The sequence below is a fragment of the Zalophus californianus genome, chromosome 13, assembly GCF_009762305.2.
Source record: "Zalophus californianus isolate mZalCal1 chromosome 13, mZalCal1.pri.v2, whole genome shotgun sequence".
Lineage (NCBI taxonomy): Eukaryota > Metazoa > Chordata > Mammalia > Carnivora > Otariidae > Zalophus > Zalophus californianus.
In genome coordinates, this window is record NC_045607.1 from 6,908,888 (window position 1) to 6,936,119 (window position 27,232).

The window sequence follows — 27,232 nt, forward strand, 5'->3', positions numbered from 1 at the left end:
GGAAGGACATTGTTTAAATCATTTATTTGGAAGTCGATGCACACACACTCTACCATACAAAAGTTGGAAGCTGCAACAAATCAAGTGCCCAAGGCAGTGCATGGACGTGTAAACAAAGACAAGATGAAAATGCCACTCTGAGTGATTTGTGAGCAAATCAGAGTGGCCGGGGCCCAGGCTCAAGATGACATTCATAGCGCGGGGTAAGTGCAAATGAACTGAATGTGGGGCTGGAAGGGAGGAGGGCCACCCCAGGCCTTCCCACCCAGGAGGCTGCTCCTTCCTGGGCACCAACCTCAGAGGGCGGGCGTTGGAGCCGGAGCCCTGGCTCAACACTGGGCCCCCCAGTCTGGGGAACAGGAGGGAGCGTGCAGGTAGGGGGAATGAGCTCCGAGCTGATGGGCCGGGCCCACACCATCCCTCTGTGTTTCTCCTCTCTCTCCCTCCCGGGACCCCTCTGCCTTTCAGGGGAGAGGGGCCCTGGTCTGAGGAGCCAGTCCTCCGGAGTAGGGAGACCAAAGAGGCCTCAGTGTCTCTGGGTGGCTTCTCGGCCTGAAAGGGGCAGAACCTCAAAATAAAGTGTTAAGGCAATAAATAAAACATCCCACCTCCAGTGAAAACACTGTGAGAGAAGTAAGTCTGCAGGGCTGACAGCACCCCGCAGACATGGGGACAATGTGGGGACAATGTGGGGACAGCTGTAGGACCAGCCACTGCACAGCTAGAGCATTTGTGCGTCGAGCCAAAGGCAAAGTGCCCGGCAAAGTTTCCTGTCCTAATGAGGGCAGGGGATTCGGTCCAGCCCTGTGTGTCCTCTGACCTCCCTGATGTGGTCCCTGGGCCCCCACCAATGGCAGCACAGGCAACGGGCCTGAGATGAGCCCTGGTCAGAGCCTCCAGCTCAGCCCTAGCACCACCCAGGGGGGTACAGGCTCACAGAGGCAGGTGGGTGGGCGGGAGGACCAGCCCCACCTCCTCCGTCTTTGGTGGTGGCAAAAGGGGAAGAGAAATGACAGTCTTTGGCAGGAGGAGGGCATGTCAGAAGACAGCATTCTGGTTTCGTGCTTGGGTTCGCCAAGGGCCCAGTCCCTGCCCAGACTTGAGCACAAGGAAAGTAGACCCGGCCTGTCCCACCCTTGGATGGTCCAGGCCTGCCAGCTCCCAAGGTGTTCCCCAGGCACTCTGTGACCCCACCCTCACTTTCTGGAGCTGCAAACTCTCTAGGGTGGTGGCAGGGGTGGGGGCCAGTGTGACTGGGCAGCCAGAGACTGTCTAGCCCAGGTTCCTTCTAGCTCAGGACATCGTGGCCTTCACCCCAGAGCCCTGCCACCCCCATCTTCCACCTCTTCCTTCCCAGCCCCCCTCATCAGCAGCCCTGGGGTGGGGGGAGGTTTTGGGGTCCCACACCAAGGGCATCCCGGGTCTGCCTGTCCCACCTCTCCTCACAATGCCACCCCCTCTCCCCCACCTCCTTCCTCTCCCTCGGGCCCTGCAGGTCACTGGTCCAGCCGCCGCTTCCCCCAGGGATAGCTGAGGGCAGTCAGGCGGGCTCCCAGGGGCTCCAACCCTCTCCAAGGCAGTTGGCAGGGATTCCCAAATGATGAGGAGGGACAAGGTCAGGGGCAATCACCCTTGGCCACCCAGGCCCAGACTCTGCCCCTGCTGATGGCCATGGATCCCCAGGCCCTTCAATGCCAACCCAAAGGAGGGGAGGAGAAGACCTTCTCATGGCCATCGCCCAGGCGGACGAGGCCCAGGCAGCCCCCTTCCCCAAGCCTGTACCCGCCGCTACTGCATCTCCTCCAGGGGCCCATTCTCTCGGGGCAGTGCCCCGTTCAGGCCCACACTGCTGGCCACTGGCGCCCCCAAGTAGCCAAGCAGGATTTCGCTGCGGCGCCGGGACAGCTGCAGGATGTCGTCTGCCAGGGCCGGCACGGAGGTGTAGCGCACGTTGTCCAGGTCGAACATGTCCCTCAGGTACTGCACGATCTGGTGCTGGGGGGCAAGGCTGGCGTGGGCCCGGATTCGGGCCCCGTCCCCCCAGCACAGATGCCCTCGAGACCACCCAGAGCCCCGCCCTGGCTACCGGAGCCCCACCCCATCCGCAGGCTCTGCCCTCCCAGTGCTTCCTGCAGACCCCTGTGGGCTGGCCTCCCTCCAGGCACCCCCCAACCCGCGTGCGCCCGACAGCCCAGGCAGGCCACGCCCTCCATTTACCTTGAAGAAAGCACAGACTTCCGAGAGCTGGGGCTTGGGTCCGAGGAAGCCGAAGGCTAGGACGGGGCTAACGTGCTCCGATACGGAGTAGAAATGGGAGATGAAGCCATCGGGCACCTGCAAGGGTAGCGAAGCTGAGGGCTGGGACGCCAGCCGGGGGAGGCGGCCGGGCCCTGGGGGCCTAGCGAACAGTTGGGCTTTGGAGGGAGGCCTGGCTCAGTCGTATGCTTGCTGGGTAACCCCAGGCAAGTAACAGGGGCCTCCACCTCTGCAGAATGGGGTAACCTCGAGGTTGCTATGAGGACTGCACGAGGAGGGGGTGGGCTGGGCTCAGCACAGGAAGTGCCCAGTGTACTTGGCAGTGGCAGCTGGTATCAGCCGGGCAGCAAAGCCTGGCTGGCAGAGGGGAGAATGGATCGCACCCAGATAGAGCTGCCAGTCCCTGCTTGGGAGAGCAGATTAACAGCGGCCTGGGGGTGGGAGGGAGGCTGCTCTGCCTGCTCCCGGGGCACCCTGCCCCCACCAGATGCCTCTACCAAGCCAGCTGCCACCACTTTGCGCAGGCCTTTCCTCCCTCAAGGATGCCCTTTCCCCTCTGAGTCCTTCCACATTTCCCCATGGCCCCGTGCTGTGCGGGGTCCTGGGGAGGAGATGAAGCAGACCCATGTGTGTCTTTGAGGTCCTCCTGGTCAAGGGAGAGCTAACGGCAGGAGCTGTGGCAGAGGCCAAGAGGTACGACAGGGCCTGGGGGCTTAGCAAGACCTCCCTGCACCAGCCCCATTCTTCTGCCCACGCCCCCCACCCGCCCCTGCCCCCAGACCAAGAGCCAGGGCATGCCGGTGGGTCAGCTGAGGTGGGTACCATGCCCGGGGACCGAGGGGGTCACTCACCATCAGCAGTCTCCTCTTGGCTTTCAAGACTGACCAGCAAGCAGTGGCTAGAGCCTAAACCAAAGATGGGACCCCACCCAGGTTTCAGCAGGACAGGCCGGGCCTGCAGCCTCTATCTGTGTCCCCCAGCTCCCACCACCCCAAGCAGAAAGATGCGGCTTGGTGCCTGAGCTCTGCTGATTCCCTCCCCTCAGTTAGGAACCGGCCACACCTAAACCTGAACTTGATTCTAACACTGCTGCGGGGCCCCTGGACCAGCCACTGAACTTCTCCAGGCCTCAGTTTCCTTCTCTGTAAAATGGCCATGACCCCACACCCCACCACATTCAGAGGTTGTGGGGGTCCACGGTCACCGCCTGCAAACTGCGTGAAGACCAGCCCCAGGTCACGCCTGCCCCACAGGGCCCCACACTCAACTTCCTCTGCTGTTCCTTTCTTTTTCCTGTTTTAACTCAGTAAGATGCATTAAAACTGAGTAGAATTAACAGAGACCACAATGCAGAAGGACAACGCCCACCATGCGGGTCCTACGCGGGTGCAGAGAACAACGGGGTCCCCCTGGGAAGCTGCTGCAGAGCAGATGCCTGGTCTACCCAGACTCGGGAGCTGCACATTACGCAGGGGAGAGGAACCCGCCCAGTGGCGTGCCTGCTGCCTGCCGGGTGGGGGGCCCAGGCTCGGTGCCCAAAGGAAAGCAGAGGCTGGGCCAAGGCATGGGGTGACATGAGTATGTGTGTTGGATGCGGAGGGCAGCCACCCACCGTCTCCTTGAAGCTGTCTGACAGCCAGCGGTTCCTCAGGACGGCGAGCACCGAGGATGGAGGGTTCTCCAGGTCCTCGAAGGCATCCATAAGTATGAAGTCCAGCACAATATCGAAGAAGCTCATGCACACCACCTGTGAGAGGGCAGGGATGCTCTGAAGGCTGCAGGCCCACTGTCCAGATGGGAAGACCAAGTCCAGAGAGGTACAGGTGCGTGGGGGCCTGGGTGGGAACGCATGGGTGAGTGGGCACATCTCTGGGTCACAATGGGGTGCAGCTGGGGCTGTGTCCCCCACAGCCGGGGCCCACGGCAGGGCAGGAACCAAGGGCTAGCAGCAGCGATGGGCCCATCTCAGGCCTCGGAATCAAGGCAGAGCTCCGCACCGGCACCGCCCCCCCCCCCCCCCCCCCACACCGCTTGAGGATCTTGGGTATAAGGGACCCCACGGCACTGGGGCTCAGCATAAACCAACTCACCCCACGGCCCTCCAGCTCCAGCCGTGTGGTGGCCCAGGTCTCGGGCCGCAGGGCATAGACCATCATCTCCTCGTAACTCTCCAGGAAGCCTTTGGGGCTCTGTGGGGAGAAGCACAGCCTATTCTGGTCATGAGAGGCTATAAGACTCACTTGGACAAGATCCACAGGAACAGGCCTGTGGATGGACAAGCCAAGGCAGGGCTGAGGTCGATCCTTGAGTGGCGGCCATGGAGAAAACGGGGCAAGAAGTGTCCTCTGCCCACAGCAACATGCCTCTCGGAGACCGGGGCACGTCCAGGAGAGATCCGACAACAGCACAGGCCGCAACGTCTCAGATAAACTCACAGCTGAGTACCAAATGCCTCCCAAGAGATGCACACACACGACAGCATGAGCTCACTTTGCAAAGATGCGTGCGGACAGGAGGTTGAGTCAAGCAACCAAAGATTAAAATCTCCATGCCCCTGGGTGTCACTGGTGAAATGGGAGAAGCTACGGCCCACACTCCTGGCCCTATTCTGGGGGAGTCAGTGAGCTCGTGCACGTAACACGATCAGCCCAGTGCCTGGATGAATAGTGTCTAAGACCTGCTGCTACTCTCGGCACACAGAAGAGATCCTGCGCTCTCTGGGGCCGGGAGGTTCAGCTGGGGCTTGTGATACGCTGTGCACATGTGGATGTGCACACGCAGATGTGCACTCACGGACGAGGGAAGCTAAGGGGGGACCAGGGTCTGTTCTCATATGGATCAATGCATCTAACTCAGGCGGTACTAAGAGGGATGGTCCACTAGTACACCCACTTTATAGAAAGGCATACTGAGGCTTTGGGAGATCAATGATGTGCCCAAGAGCCAGGAGCTGACACAGAACCCTGGGTGGAGGGGCCACCAGACAGGTGTTCACCAAAATGGGAACATGGTGGAGTGGGGGACAAGTTTTCTTCTTGTTTTTATGTGTCTTTTGGGTTTTGCTAAAATAAGCATGAATATTTTTGTAATCATTAAAAAAAAAAAAACCACCTATTTTCATTAAGTTTTAAAGAGAATTTGCTAGGATGAGCCCAGACCACGCCTTAATCCGCCGAGCCTCAGTTTCCTCACATGTAAAGGAGAACGATGAAGATGAGGGCTGGTGGCCAAGCACGTCTGACACCATCTCACAAGGTCCCCAGAGACATGCCCACGAACGCAGGAGGAGAGGAGGCTTAGAGAGGGCGCAGGTCCGGCGCGTGGACACACAGCGACAACGGGGCCTGACCTCGCAAGTTCAGAGCCTAGGTGCTGCCCACAGAACAAGCACCCTCCCCGGGGGCCCGCCCCGGCTCCGCCTGCCTGCAACAGTCTGACAGGGCATTCATCCCTGCGCCAGTCCCAGGGCTGAGTGCAGGCTCCGCTCTCCAGAGCTGCTACCCAGCCATTCATGAAACCTACATCCCACACTGGGGTGGGGGCAGAGCGAGGGCAGCTGCACCTCCCAGGCCCCTTGGGGAGCGGCCACAGAGAACAGACCTCTGCTAAGCGCCTGACACCCACTTTAGCCTCACCGGCCCTTCCTTCACTTGTTTGTTCCTTCACTGTCTTGGGAGGCCACAGAGAACCAGAGAACAGGCCAAGGGCACAGCTGAGGTCAGGCCAACCTGGGTTCAAATGCCAACTCTGCCCTTCCCTCACTTAGGGATCCAGGCAAGCCCCTGGCCCTCCCCAGGCTTGGTTTCCTTATCTACCGAGTGGAGACTGCAGTCAGGACCAAAAGAGCTACTAGAAGAAACGCGAATAAAGCGCTGGGTTCGTTGCTGGGTAAACAGCAGCTGCTGGAAGAATAATTATGAACACTTAACGGAGCACCCGCCCCATGCCAGGCCCTGGGCCAGGCACACACCTATGCTGGTGCGGCTGCGGTCCTGGCCCTTAGGGAGCTCAGCAAGGAGTGAGAGAGAGCATCCTGTCAACAGGATGCCGGGTCATGGGGCCACGCTGGCGGGGTGAACCCAAGGGCTCTTGGCGAAGCCCTCCTGGGGACAGAGGTGGCTAGCAGGGACTTAAAAGACGGGGAACCAAGGAGAAGGGGAAGGAAGGGGGACCGGGGAGCTTCTAGGCACTGGTATAAGTCCCACCTCCTAGCCTTGGTGCTGGGTACACAGGGATTCACTTTTTCATTCATTAAATCCTATAGATATATACTTTATACTCCTGCGTGTGTGTTTACAATAAAGTAGTTTAAGGACAACAGCATCGAGCAACAGTGTTACAGGTGTGGAGAGACCAAGCAAAGGCCCAGATCAGGGAGAAAGTCTGGTATGGGTATACACTAAAAGCCTGAGCCCTTCGGGGCGCCTGGGTGGCTCAGTCAGGTAAGCATCTGACTTCGGCTCAGGGTCCTGGGATCAAGCCCTGCAGCGGGCTCCCCACTCAGTGGGGAGTCTGCCTGTCTCTCTGCCCCTCCTCCCCTGCTCGCTCATTCTCTCTCAAATAAATAATCTTTAAAACAAATAAACAAAGCCTGAGCCCTTCAGTCTGGACAGGGCAAAGTGTGCATGGCAGCCGGCCACGAAACAAAGTTTGGTCTTTACCTCAAGGACAGTGGGAGCAAGGGAACATTTCAGGCAGCTGGGTGACGAGGTCAGAGGTGCGTTTTATTTTTTATTTATTTTTTAAAGATTTTATTTATTTATTTGAGAGAGAGAGAATGAGAGACAGAGAGCACGAGAGGGAAGAGGGTCAGCGGGAGAAGCAGACCCCCCGCTGAGCAGGGAGCCCGATGTGGGACTCGATCCCGGGACTCCAGGATCATGACCTGAGCCGAAGGCAGCCGCTTAACCAACTGAGCCACCCAGGCGCCCTATTTATTTATTTTTAAAAGTTTACTTACTTAAGTAATCTCTACCTCCAACGTGGGGCTCGAACTCATGACCTCGAGATCAAGAGTCTCATGCTCCTCCGACTGAGCCAGCTGGGCACCCCAGAGGTGCGTTTTAGAACCACTAGTTGGATGGGTGAGGTGAAAAGGACTCAGGGGAGAGGTGTTTTCAAGGGCTTTGCGCCAACAAGTGGCCAATAACATGAAAATTCATGCAGCCTTATTAACAATCAAAGAAACACGAAAGAATGGATAACATAGATTAAAAGGGTTACTAACGTCCAGTCACCGATGCCTTGCATTTGGCGACATGTAAGGACACACACACGATTATACCGCGGGCAGGCACTGTGGCTGTTAAGCCATTTCCGAGACTAGACTGGCAACACTCAGATATGCCCGAGACACGGGACTGCCACCTCTGGGCTTTGCCCCACAGAAAACCACAGGTCCCTAAGAGGTCTGTAACAGATGGATTATAACAGCAGTGTGACAGTGGCAAATCCAACACAACCCAAATGGCCCTCCACTGCAGGACCAGATGAACCACAGTGAGCCTGCCCGAGGAATTACCACGCCATCGATAAAAGTGACTGCATCGGGGCGCCTGGGTGGCTCAGTCGTTTGGCATCTGCCTTTGGCTCAGCTCATGATCCCAGGGTCCTGGGATCGAGGCCCGCATCGGGCTCCCTGCTCGGCGGGAAGCCTGCTTCTCCCTCTCCCGCTCCCCCTGCTTGTGTTCCTGCTTTCGCTCTGTCAAATAAAATCTTTAAAAAAAAAAAAAAAAAAGGGACTGCATCCACTGATGTGGACCGATGGACAAGATCCACTCTTACACAACAAAACAGAGCTGCAGAACAGTCTGGAGGGAACCTTGGGAATTGTATAACCATGTTCAAGGGTTAGTCCATGAAACCGGGCAGGAGAAACACAGCAGACTGGGGCAGTGGCTCCCTCTGGCAGGTTCAGGGAGACCTTCTAAGGTTTGCATTTTGGAGCCGCTGAATTGTATAAAACCTGGTGACAGTAGCCTCAGACATAAAAAGCAATACAGACCCGTATTTTTCAGAATCAGCACAGGAAATGCCCCCTAAGCCTTTCCCAGCTCCTCTAGAGCCTTCAGGATGAAGTCAAAGCTCCTCAGCTTGATTGCAAATTGTTTTTTGTTTTTCTTTTTTAAGATTTATTTATTCATCTGAGACAGAGAGAGGGCACAAGTGCGAGCGGGGTGGTGAGGGGGGCAGAAGGAGAGGAAGCCCGGTCGAGGGTTCAATCCCATGACCCAGAGATCATGACCTGAGCCAAAATCAACAGACATACGCTTAACTGATTGAGCCACCCACGCATTCCGGGCTTGCTTGCCTTTTTTTTTTTTTTAAACAGAACCAAATAAAAGTTACAAAAATTAAAATTAAAAAAGGCAAGGTGGCGGGGCGCCTGGATGGCTCAGTTGTTAAGCCTCTGCCTTCGGCTCAGGTTGTGATCCCAGGCTCTTGGGATTGAGCCCCACATCGGGCTCCCTGCTCAGCGGGAAGCCTGCTTCTCCCTCTCCCACTCCCCCTGCTTGTGTTCCCTCTCTCACTGTGTTTCTGTCAAATAAATAAATAAAATCTTAAAAAAAAAAAAAAAAGGCAAGGTGGGAAGAAAACTTGAAAAAAGCTACCTTCTCAGCTTTGGTCATCAGGCCCGTCACCATCTGCCGGCCAACCTCTCCAAAGAAAAGCTGGTTGCTCTTGTCTTCTAGAAGACCCTAAGGAACGAGGAAGGGAGGGGAGCAAGCTGGCCGAGATGTCACTGGAATGGGGCAGGCAGGTGATCCATCTGAGCAGAGGAACCGGGTGTGGTAGCAGGGCCTGGCAGACCTGCCCGACTACCCCAGCCCCGGCTCTGTCCTCTCCAGGCGCCCCTGACACGCACCTCAAAGGCTTGCCGCACACAATGCAGCTTGGCCAGAAAGTCCTGGTCACTGTAGCAGCCCAGCAGCTCAGTCCTGAGGAGAAACACAGTCAGTCACTCCCCCTGGGACCTACCCAGCAATGCCCTCCAGGTCAGGGTGGAGCCCCGAGTGGTCCTATCTTGGCCGGGCAGTATGACCTTGGGCAAGTGCCTGCCTTCCTCTAGGCCTCGGTGCCCCCCAAACCCAAGGGAAGAGGCTGACTGGACGCTCTCTGAGGGTGTGTTGTCCTCAGTGGCACTGAGCGCAGCTGGTGGGTCTGGGCCCTGGGAGTCGGGCTGACCTTGGCCTCCTTCAGGCCCCAGCCAGCAAAGGACCCTCACTGGCAGAGGACTGGAACGACCTACCTGCTCCCAGCTGTCAGCCATTCTGGGGCACCTGCAGGCCTCCCCCGCCCCAGTCTGGCTCCCCTCATTCACACTGGTAACCAGGACTCTCAACCATTTTCAGTCAGTGAACTTTAAACACACGTACTTAAATATAGAGTCATGGCCAAAAGCCAAGTTCTGAGTTTCATCTCAAACAGCAAAATTAACTTAAGATAGATCAGAAACCTAAATATGCCACAGATGAGGAAGCTGAGGCTGAGGAGGGTTAAGCAACTTGTCCAGGGCCACACGCTCGGAAGTGGCAGAACCTGGAAGAAATCAGGTTTGTGTGTCCCCCAGGGCCCGGCTTCAGGGCTGCCGCTAAGATGGATTACTTCAGGACACAGGGCTTTGGAAGAGAGCCCACTGTGTTTCTGTGGTTAGATCCCTGTGATAATTTAGAATAAGTAGAGGGTGCCTGGGTGGCTCAGTTGGTTAAGCGACTGCTTCGGCTCAGGTCATGATCCTGGAGTCCCGGGATCGAGTCCCACATCGGGCTCCCCGCTCAGCAGGAGTCTGCTTCTCCCTCTGACCCTCTTTCCTCTCGTGCTCTCTCTCTCTCATTCTCTCTTTCTCAAATAAATAAATAAAACCTTTAAAAAAAAATTTAGAATAAGTAGAAACAATTATTATTTAACTAATTAATTATATTAATTTGCGGTTGTTAGTTGTAGGCCTGCCTGTCTTTGAACTCCAGGCCTTTCTAGACCCTCCACGGCTCGGGCAGGAGCTGCTGCCAGAGCACCACGGTCCTCACCGAGCACTCCAAGGGGCACAGGGCCCGCCCCACCTGCCTCTGCTCCCCGCCTCCTTCCCTACACGCTCGCCTGAGGGTCCGGCAGGGCACTTTCCCCTCCTTCACCAGCTGTAGGGCCTCCTCATAAGCGGCAGCCGGCCTGGAGAGTGGGATCAGGTCATCTCCTGCCTGCAGGGACTCAAAGAGCTGCGGGAGGGCGCACAGGAAGAGGAAGGTGGTGTCACCGCCTGTGTCAGCAGCATCCCAAGGGGTGAGGGTGCCTGTCCAGGGGACGCCCTAGAGGACAACCTCTCAGAGGGGATGCCAGAGGGAACACTGACCCAACAGGCAAGAGGCCTCAATCTGAGTCCGGCTCTGGCCCTCAGCAGCCCCATCTCCGCCAGGGGCCCAACCCAAAGGGACCATCTACTGGACAGGTGCCCACATCTTCTCACGCCAGGCAGGCGGCTGGGCCTGGCACACGTGGCCGTGGCAGGAGACTAATGCCAAGCAATGAGCATGCAGTCTAAGAAGGGAGAGGTCAGTGTGCGCTGGAGCCACGGGGGTGGAGACCCCGACCCTCACCCACAGGACCCAGGACCCATGGCTTCTCACGCCTCCCTGTCCCGGGCAAGTGCATGGGGTCCCCGGGGAGCGGCAATTGGGGACTGCCAAATTCTGCTCCTCTCAGAGGAAATGCCTTCGCTTTCCCATGACCGAGTGCTCATGGTGAGAGTCCCACAGGGGCCCGGGCTTCACTCCACCCCACCCTCCCTCTTTGCCCCTCGACCCCGCCCCCCACCACCTCGGTAGCAGAGAAGAAGGAATCCTCGGAGGTCAGGCTGTCCTCATCGTCCGCCCGTAGATGCAGGGAGCCCTCGGTCAGGGGCAACATGAGGGTCCTCTCTGGGAAGAGCAGGAAGAGAAGGGCTGAGCCGAGACTCCAAAATCACCGGCTTTTTGGAATGCACGCATGCAAAGCGCCCGACCGGATTCTGGGCCAGCTGCTGCCGCTGATCCCACGGCTCCTGTGTACTGAACACGTATGCGTGAAGATTCTAGGCTCATCGCCCCAAATGAATGGCTTCTCTCGATGCTACAGCATCGTTGGAGGTGGGCACAGTTAGGTATGGAAGGGGGCTCCTGAGGGGGATTGCCCACGGCCACAGAGCTGCACCCCGAGGCCCGATGGCCCATGAACTCTGCACAGGCAGGCTCTGCTGTACTGTGTGACCCTGGGCAAGCTGATTCCCCTCTCTGACAAACGGAAACTTAGCCACTGATGACAGAGAGCTCAAGGGAACGCACCGGCCACTGACTCAGTGTTTCTAGACTCACCCGCTCAAGGGCTGTGGGAGTCTGGACCTTCAGAGGGCACTCAGGAAAGGTCTGTCGAACAGATAAGCAGAGACCATGGCCTTCAAGGCCCCACCAGCCTTCTCTGCCACACGGGGAGGCCAGAGTAGGCCAGGGTTCCTCTTCAGGTAAAGCCACTCGGGGACAGGCCGTGGGAGGGTGTGTCGCTGTAGCCGGCCCTTGCCAGGCCTGTGTCACCACCGGCAGAGCTGGGGAGCTGGACACAGGAGTCGGCTGACAGCACCCAAAGAAGGGTCCCAGGGTCCACTCACTGCAGGGGGTCTGGCACACCGTGGGCACCAGGAGAACACTGGCCATCCAGCTAACAGCTTCATTCTCTCTCCCTGATGTCACGTACCTTGACCTCAGTCGGGGGCGGGGGAGGGGGGGAAGGAGCAACAGCAAGTGCTGTTTTCGACTAACCTCCATGAGCCATCCCTTCTGCCTACCTGGTGCCACAGAAAAGGGCTCAAACCAAAGGCCTGGAACTCAACAGGGGAGATGCTGACACACACACCTGAAGGCCTTCTCCCCAGGGGATGGGCCGAGGCACAGCGTCCGGGGACTCCCGGGGCCTCGTCAAGCCCTGCTCCTGCCTTCTACATATAAAAGAACACCTCTGGGGCGCCTGGCTGGCTCAGTCGGTACAGCATGTGACTCCTGATCTCTGGGTTATGGGTGTAGAGAGGACTTAAAAATAAAATTTTAGGGGTGCCTGGGTGGCTCAGTCAGTTAAGCGTCTGCCTTCAGCTCAGGTCATGGTCCGAGGGTCCAGGAATTGGGCCCCACGTTGGGCTCCCTGCTCAGCAGGGAGTCCGTTTCTCCCTCACTCTCCCTCTGTGCTCTCTCTCTCACAAATAAATAAAATCTTAAACAAAACGCCTAACCCTTAAGGCCTCAGTTTCCCCACCTACAAATAAGGCACTGATCGAATGAGGTCCAAAGGCTCTGAGGATTCTGAGGGAGCCACACCCCAGTTCTCTCGCCACCTCCCACCTCCACCCTGCCCCCACCCCGCCCCACTCCAGCCTGCAACCAGGCCAGCTCACCAAGGTCCAGCAGCACGCTGTCGGCTGGGAAGGTGGACCCAAACTCCTCCTGCAGGTGGTAAGCCCGGTGCAGCAGGGACTCCAGCTTCTCTGCAAACTCCCTTCGCTGTGACTCTGGCTGCCGGGAAAACAATGAACATCAACCCAGGCCCTCCACACTCCCCAGGCCTATGGTCCCCCCTCACCACTGATGGGGGGAAAAGGGGAGCAGGCTCTGGGGCCCAGCAGCAAGAGTACATGTCTAGACCTGAGCTGCCCAATACAGGAGTCACCAGCCACATAAAGCGAACAAGCAGTTGAAATGTGGTCTGTCCCAGCAGAGATGTGCCCTAAGTATAAACACAGGCCGGATTTCAAATACTTAGTACCCAGAAACGACAAACAAGAACACTCTAAAATTTCTCAGGGGCGCCTGGGTGGCTCAGTCAGTTAAGTGTCTGACTCTTGGTTTCGGTTCAGGTCTTGATCTCAGGGTCGTGGGATCAAGCCTCACGTCAGGCTCCGTTCTCAGTAGGGAGTGAGTCTGCTTGAGTTTCTCTCCCTCTGCCCCTTTCCATTCTGAGCGTGTGCGTTCTCTGTCAAATAAACAAATATTTAAAAATAAAACAAGGGGCACCTAGGTGGCTCAGTCGGTGAAGCGTCTGCCTTCAGCTCAGGTCAGGATCCCCGGGTCCTGGGAACAAGCACCATAACAGGCTCCTTGCTCAGCGGGGAGCCTGCTTCTCCCTCTCCTCCCTGCTCATGCTCTCTCTCGCTGTCTCTGCCGCTATCTCTGTCTCTCTCTCTCAAATAAGTAAATCTTTAAATAAATAAATAAAATAGCTCAGTGATGCTCCATGTTGATCACATGTTGATATGATAATAGACTCCATATGCTAGATTATATAAAACGTTATTATTAAGGGAAGCCTGGGTGTCTCAGTCGGTTAAGCATCCAACTCTTTTTTTTTTTTTTTAAGATTGTATCTATTTATTTGAGAGAGAGAGAGAATGAGAGACAGAGAGCACGAGAGGGAAGAGGGTCAGAGGGAGAAGCAGACTCCCTGCTGAGCAGGGAGCCCGATGTGGGACTCGATCCCGGGACTCCAGGATCACGACCTGAGCTGAAGGCAGTCGCTCAACCAACTGAGCCACCCAGGCGCCCAAGCATCCGACTCTTGATCTGAACTCAGGTCTTGATCTTGGGGTCGTGAGTTCAAGGCCCGCCTACTTGAAATAAACAAATAATAAAATGTGTTCTTAAAATTGATTTTACCCGTTTCTTTTTTGCTTTTTAGCATGGTCTCTAAGAAATTTTAAATGAGCTATGTGGCTTCCTACTGAACAATGCTGACCTGGGCCCTGAGCCCAGCACCACCAGTTCCAAACGGTATGGCCTCAAGTAAATTACTTCCTCATTCTAAGCCTCTGTTTCCTTACCTATCAATTGACATGAGAGTACCTACTTCCTAGGATTTTAGGGAAAACATGCCGGAGAGAAGGTATGCAAAGTCCTTCCCACAAGGTTGGCCTGTGGTGATGACCAGTAAGTGTTATCATATAGTATAAAATAATCATTATGATACAGTATATAATAATCACTATGATATAGTATATAACGTATATATAACAAAGTATACTATAATACACATAATATGTAACATGTAACATATACATATTTAACATAATGTGTACGATGATAATACTGTCATTATAATAAGAAGGCAGACAGGATCCCAGAAAGAGCTGGGTTCCAATTCCACTGTTACTATGAACCGTGTGTGCTTGGGAAAGTACTGTACCAAAGACACAACAGCCTGTGGTTCAGTGACTTCCCCCTGCCCTTGGCTTCCAGGCTGGTACGTGGGAAGGAGGAGGCACTGCACCTTTGATCCCAGGAGCTTCTAGGCCAAGGGGCCAGGCACAGGTAGGCCCAACTCTGTTTTCTACCAAGGCTGCCAGATCCTGCACCTGTATGTAACCAGACCCCAGGGGAGGGGCCGGGGGCCAGCTTAGGCCTGAGGCCACTGGGGACAGAGCCAGAAGAGCTCAGAGGAGGACAGGAGATGTGGTCTGTCCCAACCATTTCCCCAATGCTGGAAATGGTTCTTGCACCAAGTGCTCGCCCTGGACCAGGCACCTTGCTGTTCAGCCTTGCAGCATCCTTGAAGGCTGGCATGGCTGTGACCCCGATTCACAGAGAAAACTTAAGGATGCTAAGTGGCTCAGCTCACTCAGCTAGAGCCCCAGCAGAGCCCATGGAACCCCGGGACCCACTATCCGCTTTGCTCAATTCTCTGATAGGACCTGACCCTGCACAGTGAGGCCGGCACAGCCCCGTAGCTTTGGCAGAGGTCTGTGCGCTCTTTCTCGGAGAAGTGGTCTTGGGTTAGGGACCGGTTTCTTGGATGTCACACCCAAAGCGCAAAGGACAAAAGAGAAAAGATACACTGAACTCATTGAAATTAAAAACTTTTGTGCTTCAGGGGTGCCTGGCTGGCTCAGTCGGAGGAGTGTGCAACTCTTGATCTCAGGATTGTGAGTCTGTACTCCACGCTGGCTGTGGAGCCTACTTAAAATTAAAAAATTAAAAAAAAAAATACAAAAGATTAAAAAAAAAAAACTTTTGTGCTTCAAAGGATGCCATCAGGAAAGTGAAAAGACAATCCACAGAATGGGAGAAAGTATCTGCAGATCCTATCTCTGATAAGGGACTTATATCTCGAATATATAAAAAAAACCCTTACAATTCAATACTAAAAAGACATAACCACTTGTCTGTGGATAGACACTTGGGTTGCTTCCATATCTTGGCTACTGTAAATGCAAGTATCCATCCACAGATGAATGGATAAAGAAGAAGTGGTATATATATACAACGGAATATTATTCAGCCATAAAAAAGAATGAAACCTTGCCATTTGCAACCACATGGACGGATCTACAAAGTATAATGCTAAGTGAAATAAGTCAGAGAGAGAAATCCCATATGATTTCACTCATATGTGGAATTTAAGAAACAAAACAAACGAACAAACAGAAAAAGAGACAAACAAAAAAACAGACTCTTAAATATAGAGACCAAACTGGTGGATGCCAGATGAGGGAGTTGGGTGGGGGAACGGGTGGAACAGATAAAGGGATGAAGCGGGCACTTACGGTGATGAGCCCTGAGTAATATATCAAATTGCTGAATCATTTAAAAAAAAAAGATAAATAGCCAAATTGAAAATACAGTAAAGGATCTGAACAGACGTGTCTTCCAAGAAGACATACAAATGGCCAACAAGCACATGCAAAGAAGCTCCACGCTGTTAACCCAGGAAAATGCAAATCAAAACTACAATGACATAACCATTTTGCACCCACCAGGACAGCTAGAACCAAAAAGACAGATGAAAACAAGTGCTGGCGAGGTTGTGGAGAAACCAGAACCCTCCTACACTGCTGGTGGGCCTGTAAAATGGTGGAGCTGCTGTGGAAAATGGTCTGGTGGCTCCTCCAAATGTCAAACGTAGCATTATCCTAGGACCCAGCAATTCCACTCCTAACCGTAGTACACCCAAGGCAGCTAAAAACAATGTGTCCACACAAAAACTTGCACACAAAATGGTCATAGCAGCATTACTCATAAGAGCCACAAAGTAAAAACAACCGAAATGCCCATCGATGGATGGATAAATAAAATGCGGTCCAGCCATACAATAGAGTATTACTCAGCGATAAACAGAAATGAGGTAGTGATCCAAGTTACAAGAATGAACCTTGAAAACATTATGCTATAGGAAAGGGGCCAGTCATAAACGGCCACTAACTATGAGTCCGTTTATAGAAATGTCCAGAACAGGCCAACCCATAGAAACGAAAAGTAGATGAGGGGAGGGCTGGGGTTGTGTCTGATGGAAAGTGTCTGATGAAGCATATGGGACTCCATGGGAACATGATGAAAGTGTTCTAAAATTAATTGTGGTGATGAACACCCAACTCCGAATATACTAAAAGCCAATGAATTGTACAATTCAGAATTGAACTGAAATGAATTTGATGGTATATGAGTAATATTCCAATAAACCTGTTAAAAAAATTTCTTTTTAGGATAGAAAAATGCCCGGAAGGACACCAAGCAGTTGTGTCTGGATGAAGGGTTATAGAGATCGTTTATTGAGCACCTACTTTGCACCAGGATCCTAGGGCTGGCCGTGGCATCCCGCCAAGGGCCCCAGTGCTCAGGGAGGCCGAGGGCCTCATCATACAACATGAGCCACCGATCAAAGATCAAAGACTGGACACTTTCCTCCCCCACTCCTTTCTATATCTGTAGTTCTCACTATTCTGTGAGGAATGCTTCATTGCTTTCACGATAAGATCAATGAAAGTTCTAGAATTTCAAGATGTAGTATTAGCAATCGATACCGTTTTGGAAATAGAGCTGTCTCCCTTCCTTTCCATGACCTAAAACCCTCCTGCAGGCCTCTGCTGTCTGCCCACAGATAGCGGATCCCTGATGCAGCTGTGCCCTTGGGCACCGGAGGCTTTGTCACCCTCTGGGGGCATGTCTCCGATGTCCTCCGTCCTGTAGCTACCATGCTCCTGCTTGTGTCGCAGGCTCTGAGCTGATGTTCCCAGCTGGGGTACAGGACACCATACCTTCAAGTTGTTACCAGCTGTGCCAGGCAAGTCCTCATCCAGGTGCTGCAAAGTGTTTCCCAGGCTCCCCTGCCAACTGGCTCATGACCCACAGAGGCATTGGTGGAGGAAGCATGGGATGGGGCAATGGGCAGACAAACGCCCCTCCCAGTCCTGCCTCACACATATCACTGCCCCGCCCCACCCAAGCTGGAGCGACGCTTGCTGGTTATCCCCCACCATGGTTCTAGGTTCTGTGAATCCTAAGCTCTGGACACACTCCTCACCTGTGCAACCAATTCCCTAGGTTAACCTCCCCTTTTAACACCTAAAGTTGATCCTGACGGACTCTCCAGATACTATCAGAGTGCACCCCAAAGAGCCCCAACTTTGTCCTCGCTCCAGCAGAGGCCAGGAGCTCATAGGGCTTTTTTTTTTTTTAATACATAAAAGCATAAAGACTAAAACAGAAACAGTCCACAATCCTACCACCCGTATAAACCCTGCCCATAAGCATAGCTAGAAACTAGAGAGGCCAAACAATAAAGTACAATAAAAGCCTTTTTCCACCTTTCCCTGTCGAACCAATCCTCACAGATCACTGTTAACAGTTTCCTGAGTTATCTGTCCAGAGGAAAGTAAAAACGCACATACACACCAGAAGTTACACATTCGCACACGTATGCACGGATAGATGTCTTTCTGAACACGTATACACAACGGGTCACACTATACGCATTCCACATCTTGCTTTTTTCACTTGATGACACACTGTGGAGACAGCAGCCTATCAGCCTACGCAGATTTCCCTAGTATCATACTCCAGACCCCTACGGATAGGCACGCAGATCGTTTCCAGTTTTTTCTGGTTTTTCACCGTTACAAGATAATGCTTCAGTAAACGTCCATCCAGGACACAAATATTTTTTAATGTTAGCTTTTTTTCACTTTATTTCTCTTTTCTGATATTGAAATAAATACTGACAGTGCAAAAACAAAACAAAAAAAAAACGTCTAAAGAAAGGACAAGACAAAGGCTGTGAGATCCACTTAGCTGCACACAGGCTACTTCCCGCCAGTCCTTCATAAAATGCACCTTCTCCTCACATAGTTGGGACTGGGGTGTGATCATCCCCTGGATTACTGAGTGATTACCACATGCGTCAGGCATGTGCTAAGCACCTTACGTGTGTATTTTCCTTGGGTGGATTGATATCCTGGTGGAACGTCACCTGGTGGAACTGCCACCATCCAGGAGCACAAGGGACCACCCAGCAGAAGGCGGGGCTGCCTCTCTGCCCCCCCCCTCCAACCTTCTCCATGGCTGGGAGCTAAGAAGGACGCATGGGAGGACAACCTACCTCAGACAGTACCTCCGAAGCAGCCTCGGGGTTCCGCAGGCTGTCCCCTGGCGTGGGGGTACTGCTGTCCCCTCGCTGCCCCACGCTCAGCGCCTGCTCCCACTTCTGTAGAGCCTCCTCGAACAGCTCCATGCCTGAGCACGGGCGGGAAGACAAGGGAGAGTCTGACCTCGGCAGAGGAGAGCAGCCGGGCCCCACACTCAAGATGGGGTCAGAGAGGCAAGGAGGCAGGAGGACACGAAAGGGTAGAAACGGGCAGGACTGTGTGAGCCGGCTCCTAGTCACTTTTCCAAGGCGGCTCAGTTTACAGGCCGCCATTCAGACCGGATTTGTTCCCAGAGACTGTCCCCTATCCACAAATGGCTAGAAACCCCCGAATGAGGGCTTTGGGGTCGGGAATGGGGTTGCAAACCAGCACCTGGGAAGGTGTCCTGAGTCCAACCTGGGCTCCCGGGAGGAGGCCATTCTTCCCCCAACTCTGCCCCGGAAGAGGCCCCATGGCTGGCCTCCTGGCCAGTACCTTGCATGTAGAGACTCTCCGCATTGCCATCACTGGTAGTCACAGACTCTTCCATCCCTCCGGTGTCCCATGGTCCCGAGCATGCAGCCATGGGGCTGGATGAGTTCACTGCTACCATCTGGGCACCAAGCAGCACAAGGACCCAAGGGCAAGGGGGTAAGGCCCTCCCAGACCCTTTGTAGGACCTGAGCCCCTCCCACTGCCTGGTCCTATGTCACACACCCTCTCTTAAGACCATCCCTGAAGCCAGCCCCCGGCACGCGGCCAAGCCCTCAGCAGGGCCTGGTCCCACCAACTTTAAGCACCCGGTGGCACTTTTACAGAAACTGCAGAAGTGGGAGGAAAGAGACCAGTGGCCATCCCAGGAACCAGCAGCTTCCTACAGAAGCCGTCCGGGGCCCACTCCCTGCTCTGGCACTCTGTGACTGGGCAGACTAGGAAGACTGAGGGAGCTCCCACCACCACAGGACAGGGCAGGGCCCATGCTCACCACGCTTCTCGCCCTGCCGGGATGTGGGCTCCGCCAGGGCAAGAGCCCTCTCTTGCTCACCCCTGGGTTCCCAGGGCAGAGCCGGGCTCAGAGCTCACTGCACGAAGGGGTCACTAGATGAACGAAGGAGCCCAAAGCCACTCCCCAGGAGAAAATATACTTCTCTTTGTCTCATTTATCTCTTTATCTTCAAAAGAGTCCCTGGCACAAAGCAGACGCCTGCTCCGTGTCTGACGAACAAATGAATGAACTTTCATAGACAAGTCTCTTCCCCACAAGAGACCACCCACCTCTCTTCTGCCCCTATCCACCTCTCTCTCACCGAAGCCTGGCCCTCGGTTAGTGATCAGTGACAATCACGGAAAGCCTGTGTGGACAGATGAGAGACCGAAGGAAATCTCTCCTGTCTTCCTTCCAGTCTGTCAGCTCCCCGAGGGCAGAGATTAGAGCCTCCTCGGTACCAGGGCCTGAGCTCAAAGTCCCTGGTGCCCTGCCCTGGCTATTTACCGAAGCCAAGCTGTGGGAGGAGCCTGAGTGCTTGCTGGGCTCGATGGAGGAGATGCCACTCAGAGTGTCGTTGCTCTTGCTACTGGGGCTCTGCATCCTCCGGCTGGAGTAGCCTGCGAGCAACAGGAGGGCAAGGGTCACGCAGCCTTCGAGTGCGGCCTTTGCACAGGCTGTTCCCACCTCCAGACAACCCTCCCCCTCCTCACCTGGGAGCTTGCCCTACATACCCTTCTAAGTCAAGGGGACGGCAGAGCGCCCTCGTGCGTGCGCTTAGCAGAGTGCTACTCCTCTGCCTGTCATCCTGCTCACTACCGTATCCCTGTCGCCCAGCACAGGGCCTGGCCCAGAAGGCCCCGGGCCTGGCCCAGAAGGCCCCGGACCTGCCAGATAAGCCGGAGAACAAGGTCTGGCGACTTCTCCGCCTACTTCTCACTCAGTCTCCCCTGCGTTGCTGATTGACTGATTTGGAATTCTCCTCCTTCCAAAAAGAATTTGAGACAATGGCTTCTTTAAATATAAAACTTTTTTTTTTTTTTTAAGTGAGAAAAGTAGGGAAGGGAAAAGAAGGTAACACCAGAGGTGGTGGTGGTGGGACGGGGTAGGCAAGCGAGAGGTCGCCACAGGAGCAGATCCAGGTGGTCCCAGGGGCCCGTGCACACAGAAACCCAGCTACATCAGTGCTTCTCAGGGCCTGCTCTAGACTAGTCTTAAAACTTCTTTTTCCAGCTGTAAAGAGAAAACTTCCCTTTTGCAATGCTAATTCACAACTAAAATTCATTTTCATTTAAGGGGATTTTTCCTTCTTCTTCTTTTTTTTTCTAATGTAGGCTCCATGCCCAAAGTGGGGCTTGAACTCATGACCCTGAGATCAAGAGTTGCACGTTCTACTAACTGAGCCAGCCAGGCGCCCCAAGGGGGATTTTTGCTTCTCAAACCAGGTTTCTCCCAAGATGTGAGCCTGTGAGGACTTCCTGCCCAGGGAAGAGATCCATGATATTCAGGCGTGGCAAACACTGGGTTGCTGGGTTACAAAATGAACAGGGTCTGTAAGGGTTTTGAAAGCCGCACCAGCAGACACAAAATGGCTCAGAGGCTACCAGGGGCTGGCGGGAGAGGAGAGAGGCGCTGACCACACAGGATGTGGGGATTGAGAGCACAGTGGTACAGTTCTCGACGTGGTGTAAATACAGGACTCCAGGTGCTACACAAAATTCCATAAAGAACTGTATGCTCAGGGCGCCTGGGTGGCTCAGTCGTTAAGCGTCTGCCTTCGGCTCGGGTCATGATCCCAGGGTCCTGGGATGGAGCCCCGCGTCGGGCTCCCTGCTCAGCGGGGAGCCTGCTTCTCCCTCTCCCACTCCCCCTGCCTGTGTTCCCTCTCTCGCTGTGTCTCTCTCTGTCCAATAAATGAATGAAATCTTTAAAAAAAACAAAAACAAAACTGTATGCTCAAAAGGCTGAACTTAACTTTTAAAAAAAAGCGGGAGGGAATGGAGAGAATACCATCTGGCTCAGGAACCACATGGCCCTTCTTGCTCCTGAGCCAGGGGGCTTCCCTCCCTGAGCAGAGGAGCTGCATCCTGCCAGGCCCCCTCTGGACGCGGGTGTTCCCAAGGGGTCCTCAGATACTGACAACTGCTGCCACTGACAGGACGTGCGCATCTGGCTGCATCACCCACCAAATCCCTCACTTGGTGATGACTCAGGGAAGGGTCTGCTGCATCCCCGCTTCCCGGAGGGGAACTCAGCTTGGAGAGAGGACGTCACTAGCCCAAGATCCGACAGGGACCAGGGGCCCAGCTGGGACTTGACTCCAGGTCAGGCCCTCCCCCAGTGCCTCACCACCTACCTTTCTTCACCGACGGGACCTTCCTGGCCATGAGGATGGGGAGGGGCACCGTGCCCAGATATGCCCCTCCCATCTCAGGGCCGACCTGCTTCTTCCTCCGCCGTCGCCTCTTCAGCTGATGGGCGGCCAGGGCCAGGGCCACCGTGCCCAGGGCTGTGGCAAAAAGGACCTTCCGCAGGCCCGGTGTCAGCCGCAGCTGGGAGAAGGCAGACTGCAGGAAAAGAGGGAGGCGGCTGGGCTACATCTCCCCGGAGGAGCTGAGGTGGGCAGAGCTGTGCTGGGGAGCACCTGAGGGACACAGGAGGCCTCAGGCACTCGGGGTCCATTTGCTGACCAGGAATGAGAGGCAGTCACCCCCCCGAGGAGGCACCGGGCCAGCACCTCTGAAATGTGGACCACGGGGACGTAAAGAGGTTGGGGACAGCAAAATGGCAATGCCAAAGAGATCACATCTAGGGCCCAGCAGGTGTCCCTCACTCCATCGGTTGTGATTCTAACAGCTACAGTGACTGAGCCCCTACTATGCCAGGCACAGAGCTAGGATTTTACCTGCACTCCCTGGCTGAATGCCTGTCCTTTTCCAGGTGAGACTCGGAGGCTCACATAGGTTAAGACACGTGCTCAAGGTGACGGGGAGTCAGAAATCGAACCTCGGTCTCCTGACCCCATTTCTTAATGACTCCTTGAAGTTGATAACATTCCCTCCACCTAACTGCCCCATCTGTACAATTCCCTGCTCCTCACTCTCTGCCTGTTGAACTGGGAGCCCCTCACGTGGGGCTGCACCCCACACAGCAGACTTGGTCAGCCACAAACACCTGAGGTTGGCAGGGAGGGCATTACTGACCCCTCTGAGAGACTGAAACACGGAGGCCAAGAGTTCACACAGCCCCAGGGTGAAGGCTGGGCTTGGGACTCCAGACTCCTCACCTAGTCATTCCCACTCTGCGCAAAGAGAAGACCCCAGAAGCCTGGGGCAATAATGAGAGACAGGCTTTCCCAAAGGCTAGAGACCCTGGGATGAGTGGCTCAGTGTTTCAGAGGCCAGAGGGGTAAAGGCAGGACCACAACCCATCCCAACGTTTACCTGCCCAAAGGTCGTGTACAGGAACACAGGGATCTCGGCCACCGTCATGGCCAGCGCCTGGATCATGGACATGCCCTCAGTCCTCCGGAACGCCATGGCAGGACCAGCACCCTCGGGTCTAAGAGCTCCCAAGGAAAATGTCTTCAACTGGCTGCTGGCTGGGTCCCAGGCACCATCCACGCCTCGGAAAGACAGGGACACACATACCAGAGGGTCCTTCCACAGAGCTGAGAGACAGATGACCAAGTCAGACAAGGATATGCTCATGTGAGCACAGCAAAACGCCCGTAAGAGTGCTCTGGGGGATGAGGAGGGAGCAAAGCCCACCTCTGGAACACCAGGCCTGAAATCAGGCCCCCGCCTTCTGCAACCACCAGCAGGAAGGCAGCCAAATGTCCCACATACCCTCTGCCCGCCCTGAGCCCTAGGAGCAGAAGACTGCGTCTCTGGCATGTTGGCCCAAGAACAGACCCAAGGCCTGGGAGATGGATAGGTCACTCTCCAACTTGGGGCTTTGTGCCACACTTGCACCATCTTTTTCAACCCATGGTCCACTGGCTACACAAAAACTTCAGGCCACAAAAGGGTCAGGCCCCTGACTGAGAATCATTACATGTTTTTCACCTCCCACAAAGCCAAGAATGTTTTTATTTCCTGTGGACTGTATTATGAAAGCTGCAGGGTGCTCCCTCAAATAGCGAAAGCTACTACACTCTATGTGTATATTCTGCACTGGGTTCTTTCCATATGTTATTTCACGGGATCATTACAGTTCTGTGAAGGAGATGCTCTCTAGCCCCGCGCCCCATCTCTGCCAGTTTCCAAAGAGGAAAGTGAGACTCAGAGGGGTCTTAAGTCAGGGGGCGTCCACAGTTACACGGCTAGTATGAGGTAACACCAGGACTTGGACCAAGGTCTACTGGACTTCAGACTCTGTGCTCAATACAACCCTTTAGCTAAACCCGACATGCGGCAGGAAGTGGCAAGCCCCAGCAGAACCACAAACTACAAGAGCAACTTTCCCCATTCCAAGGTCAGTGAATAAATGGCTTGAGCACACATTGCCCAGTCCCCAAGATCCTGCAGAGCACTCCCCAACTGCCACCACAAAGACCAAGGATGCCTTCAAGGTCTCCTGGGACCTCAAGCGGAAAGAATACACAGGCCAGAACAGGCCCTATCAACCTGGGGTGGCGGCCAAAGTCACGGGAGCAGCACAAGAAACAGCTTATTCCCAGTGAGTGGGAAGGATGGACGATCCTGCCTGTGTAGATCTAGCGCCGGGCTGTGTGCATGAGAGGGGAGAGTTGGGGAATACCCAGTCTAGGGCCAAGGAAACGGTCATGCTGTTAAGGTAGGAGACATCCTGCCAGGAGGCTGTGAATTGAGCTGTGACCTCCAGCGGTCAGGGCCTGGGTTCGTATCATAAGCCAGCCCTCTCATCCCCCCAACCCGGCCCAGGCCTCAGAACACCAGAGGATCAGCAACCACTATCTCCCCAGCACTTACACTACAGGCCAGGCTTCCCACAAGCTCTGGCTGGGAGTCAAGTCACTCAGAGACAACCACTGCTTATGATGGGGAAACTGAGGCCATGAGACGTAAGCAACCTGATTGACTTCGCTGACCGACCAAGCTGGGATGTGACCTCAGCTGCAAGGGATCCTGAAGCTATGCTGTTTCCCTGAGGCGCCTGCTACAGCTCCCTCATCTTCCTCCTTGCCACACCTGAAGGACTTCTGGGCGCAAGTGAGAAGCCCACAGGGAGCTACAACAGTGAACCCGAACACGTGCTCCAGGCGTGAGACGGGGCTGGGAGGCCTGGTTACTTGCCTGCAGGAGAGTCAAGAGCAGCTTCTGCTGCTCCAGAGGAGAGGAAGAGTGGCAAGTGCAAGGTGACAACACTGGCCCCCAAGCCTGCTTCACTCCAGGGTTGGATCCAGACTCAGCTCAACCGTGCCCTATTCTTCCCCACTGACACAACCTGGGGAGAAGCCTCCTCTTCTCCATGATGACAGCCTGTAGCAACGTTTCCCACCCTGTACACACTTCCAACGCCATTCCCAGCTGGGCAAGTCACCCTATGACCTTGGGCAGGAACCTCCTCGTTTGGCCCCCGCTGTGGCACTTACAACACCCTCAGCTTGGACACCCACACTTTCCACAGCGGCAACCTCCTCCCTTGCCCTGGGCAATCCTATTAATGAGTCTGGCCTGAGCAGCCCGTCCTCCCTCCCTGACCCCAGCAATGTCCCGAGCCCAGGCACTCCTCTGAACCACCCTCTGCCCAGTCTCTGTTCATGGCACCCTAGACACCTTGCAAGTCTGACCAAGCACTTGTAATGCGTAACGGGCACTCCCGCACTGAACCTCAGCAATATTCCCTTCTTCAGCACCTGTTCATCTCATCTCGGACATCGCCCTGCGCAGCCCCAGTTCAGGCCCCCTTTTCTCTTGCCCGACCCCTGGAATATCCTTGAGGATCGTCTAGGTGCCCACTGGCGCCACCCACGGCCGGCACACCTGCTCCCTCCATCTCGGGTACTTTCCTAGCCCCGGTTCGGGTACCTGCGACCCTGCAACGTTCCAGGCCCGGGCATCTCCTCACCGACCTAACCTGGTACCCTTCCGTTCCACCCCTCGCGCCGCCCACGGCCCGGGTACCTGTTTATCCTAACCCCGGCCCTTCTAGTCAGTCTGAGCCCGGACACCTGCGCTCCCATCCAGTTCCTTGCTCAGACCCGGTTCCCACCCGCTGCAAGCCTCAGTCCCGAGCCCTGCCGCGTCGCCCACCGCACGAGCTCAACCCGGGGCGCCACTCACCCAGGATCCCATCGCTGCGGAAGGGCAGCGTCTCCTTCCCCGGCGCCCGCGCAACCAACCTCTCGGCCACCGCGGGGGGCGTGGCCTCACGCGGGGCCGACCCTCCTTTGCCCAATGAACGCCGCCGAATTCCGGCCACTGGTTCGGGTCACGTGACCAGCCTGGCCGCACCTCCCTCGGCTCCTGCTCCGCCCCCTAAGTGCGGTTGAGGCGCGGAAGTGATCTCCCCTCCCATTGGCGGTCGGGATTCGATTGACTCCGGTGGCTGAGTGGGGCGGGGCCACCCTTAAAGAGGCTGAGGCGGAGCTATGAGGTCTCTAAGGGTCTTTCTGGGAGGGACCTGCGATCGGTTTGAGCCCTATTTGGCTTCGCTGCTCTTTCGGGTTCCCACACAAATTCGGCCCGCCCTTCAAGGGCCCATTTTCTTTCTTTCTTTAAAAGATTTTATTTATTTATTTGACAGAGAGAGAGAGACACACGGCGAGAGAGGGAACACAAGCAGATAAAGAGGGAGAGGCACAGGGAGAAGCAGGCTTTCCGCTGAGCAGAGAGCCCGATGCGGGGCTCGATCCCAGGACCCTGGGATCATGACCTGAGCCTAAGGCAGACGCCAAACGACTGAGCCACCCAGGCGCCCCAAAGGGCCCATTTTCAAATGCCACTTCCTCTGACTTCCCACAGCATCTTCTTAAACCAAACTTGGCACTCTCCACTTTCTTTTGGAGCTGTTTGCAAATCTCCCCTACCAGACATTGTCTCCCTGAGAGCCGAAGTCAAGTGATTACCTTCCGGCCGCCCAACGGTGCCTCGAACGAAACACTGGGTTTGGAATAGGGCTGACTTGAGTTGGAATCAAGTCCCGCCACTTAAGCTCTCTGGAGTTCACGCGGTTTACCCCTCTGTAAGTGGGTGTGGAATTCCTACCTTGCCCAAGTCACAAGGCTTTGGTGAGGTTTGGAGAAAACAGTGTGGCAAGTCCTTTCATAATTGCGAAGAGCTGTTTGTCTGGTTTTTGTTTTTTAAGATTTTATTTATTTGCGAGAGAGAGCAAAAGAGAGAGAAGGAGCAGAAGGAGGGGCAGAGGGAGAAGCAGACTCCCTGCTGAGCAGGTAGCCAGACATGGGGCTCCATCCTGGGATCATGCCCTGAGCCGAAAGCAGACGCTTAACTGACTGAGCCGCCCAGGTGCCCCTGCTAAGAGCTGTTTTAAAATATAATTATTAGCAAGGTCGCATTCCTTCATTCATTTGACAACTAATATATCTGTGTGCCAGTGGTGGACAAGATACATGGTGCCCCCAGGGAGCTCAGAGGAAGCAGATA

The 27,232-nt window shown here is 54.9% G+C and overlaps 1 protein-coding gene across 3 annotated transcripts; it reads right to left on the bottom strand.

The window, feature by feature from the left end:
- Positions 1-26,004, bottom strand: MIGA2 (mitoguardin 2). Of its 3 annotated transcripts, none has more exons than XM_027616325.2 (16): positions 25,910-26,004; positions 23,087-23,313; positions 22,000-22,210; positions 20,151-20,263; positions 19,154-19,271; positions 18,634-18,767; positions 12,668-12,785; positions 11,068-11,168; positions 10,354-10,469; positions 9,122-9,194; positions 8,868-8,954; positions 4,347-4,445; positions 3,869-4,003; positions 3,108-3,161; positions 2,218-2,334; positions 1-1,995 (listed from the first exon to the last, which is right to left on the bottom strand). In XM_027616325.2, exons 2-16 carry the CDS (start codon positions 23,180-23,182, stop codon positions 1,789-1,791), a joined length of 1,779 nt encoding a protein of 592 aa, XP_027472126.1. In that variant the 5' UTR covers positions 23,183-23,313; positions 25,910-26,004; the 3' UTR covers positions 1-1,788. The 3 variants fall into 3 exon arrangements, with proteins under 3 accessions (XP_027472126.1, XP_027472128.1, XP_027472127.1); XM_027616326.1 differs by having other exon boundaries at positions 1,789-1,995; positions 23,087-23,268; positions 25,910-25,968; XM_027616327.2 differs by lacking the exon at positions 25,910-26,004 and having other exon boundaries at positions 22,000-22,287; positions 23,087-23,214.
- Positions 26,005-27,232: the final 1,228 nt, after the last annotated feature.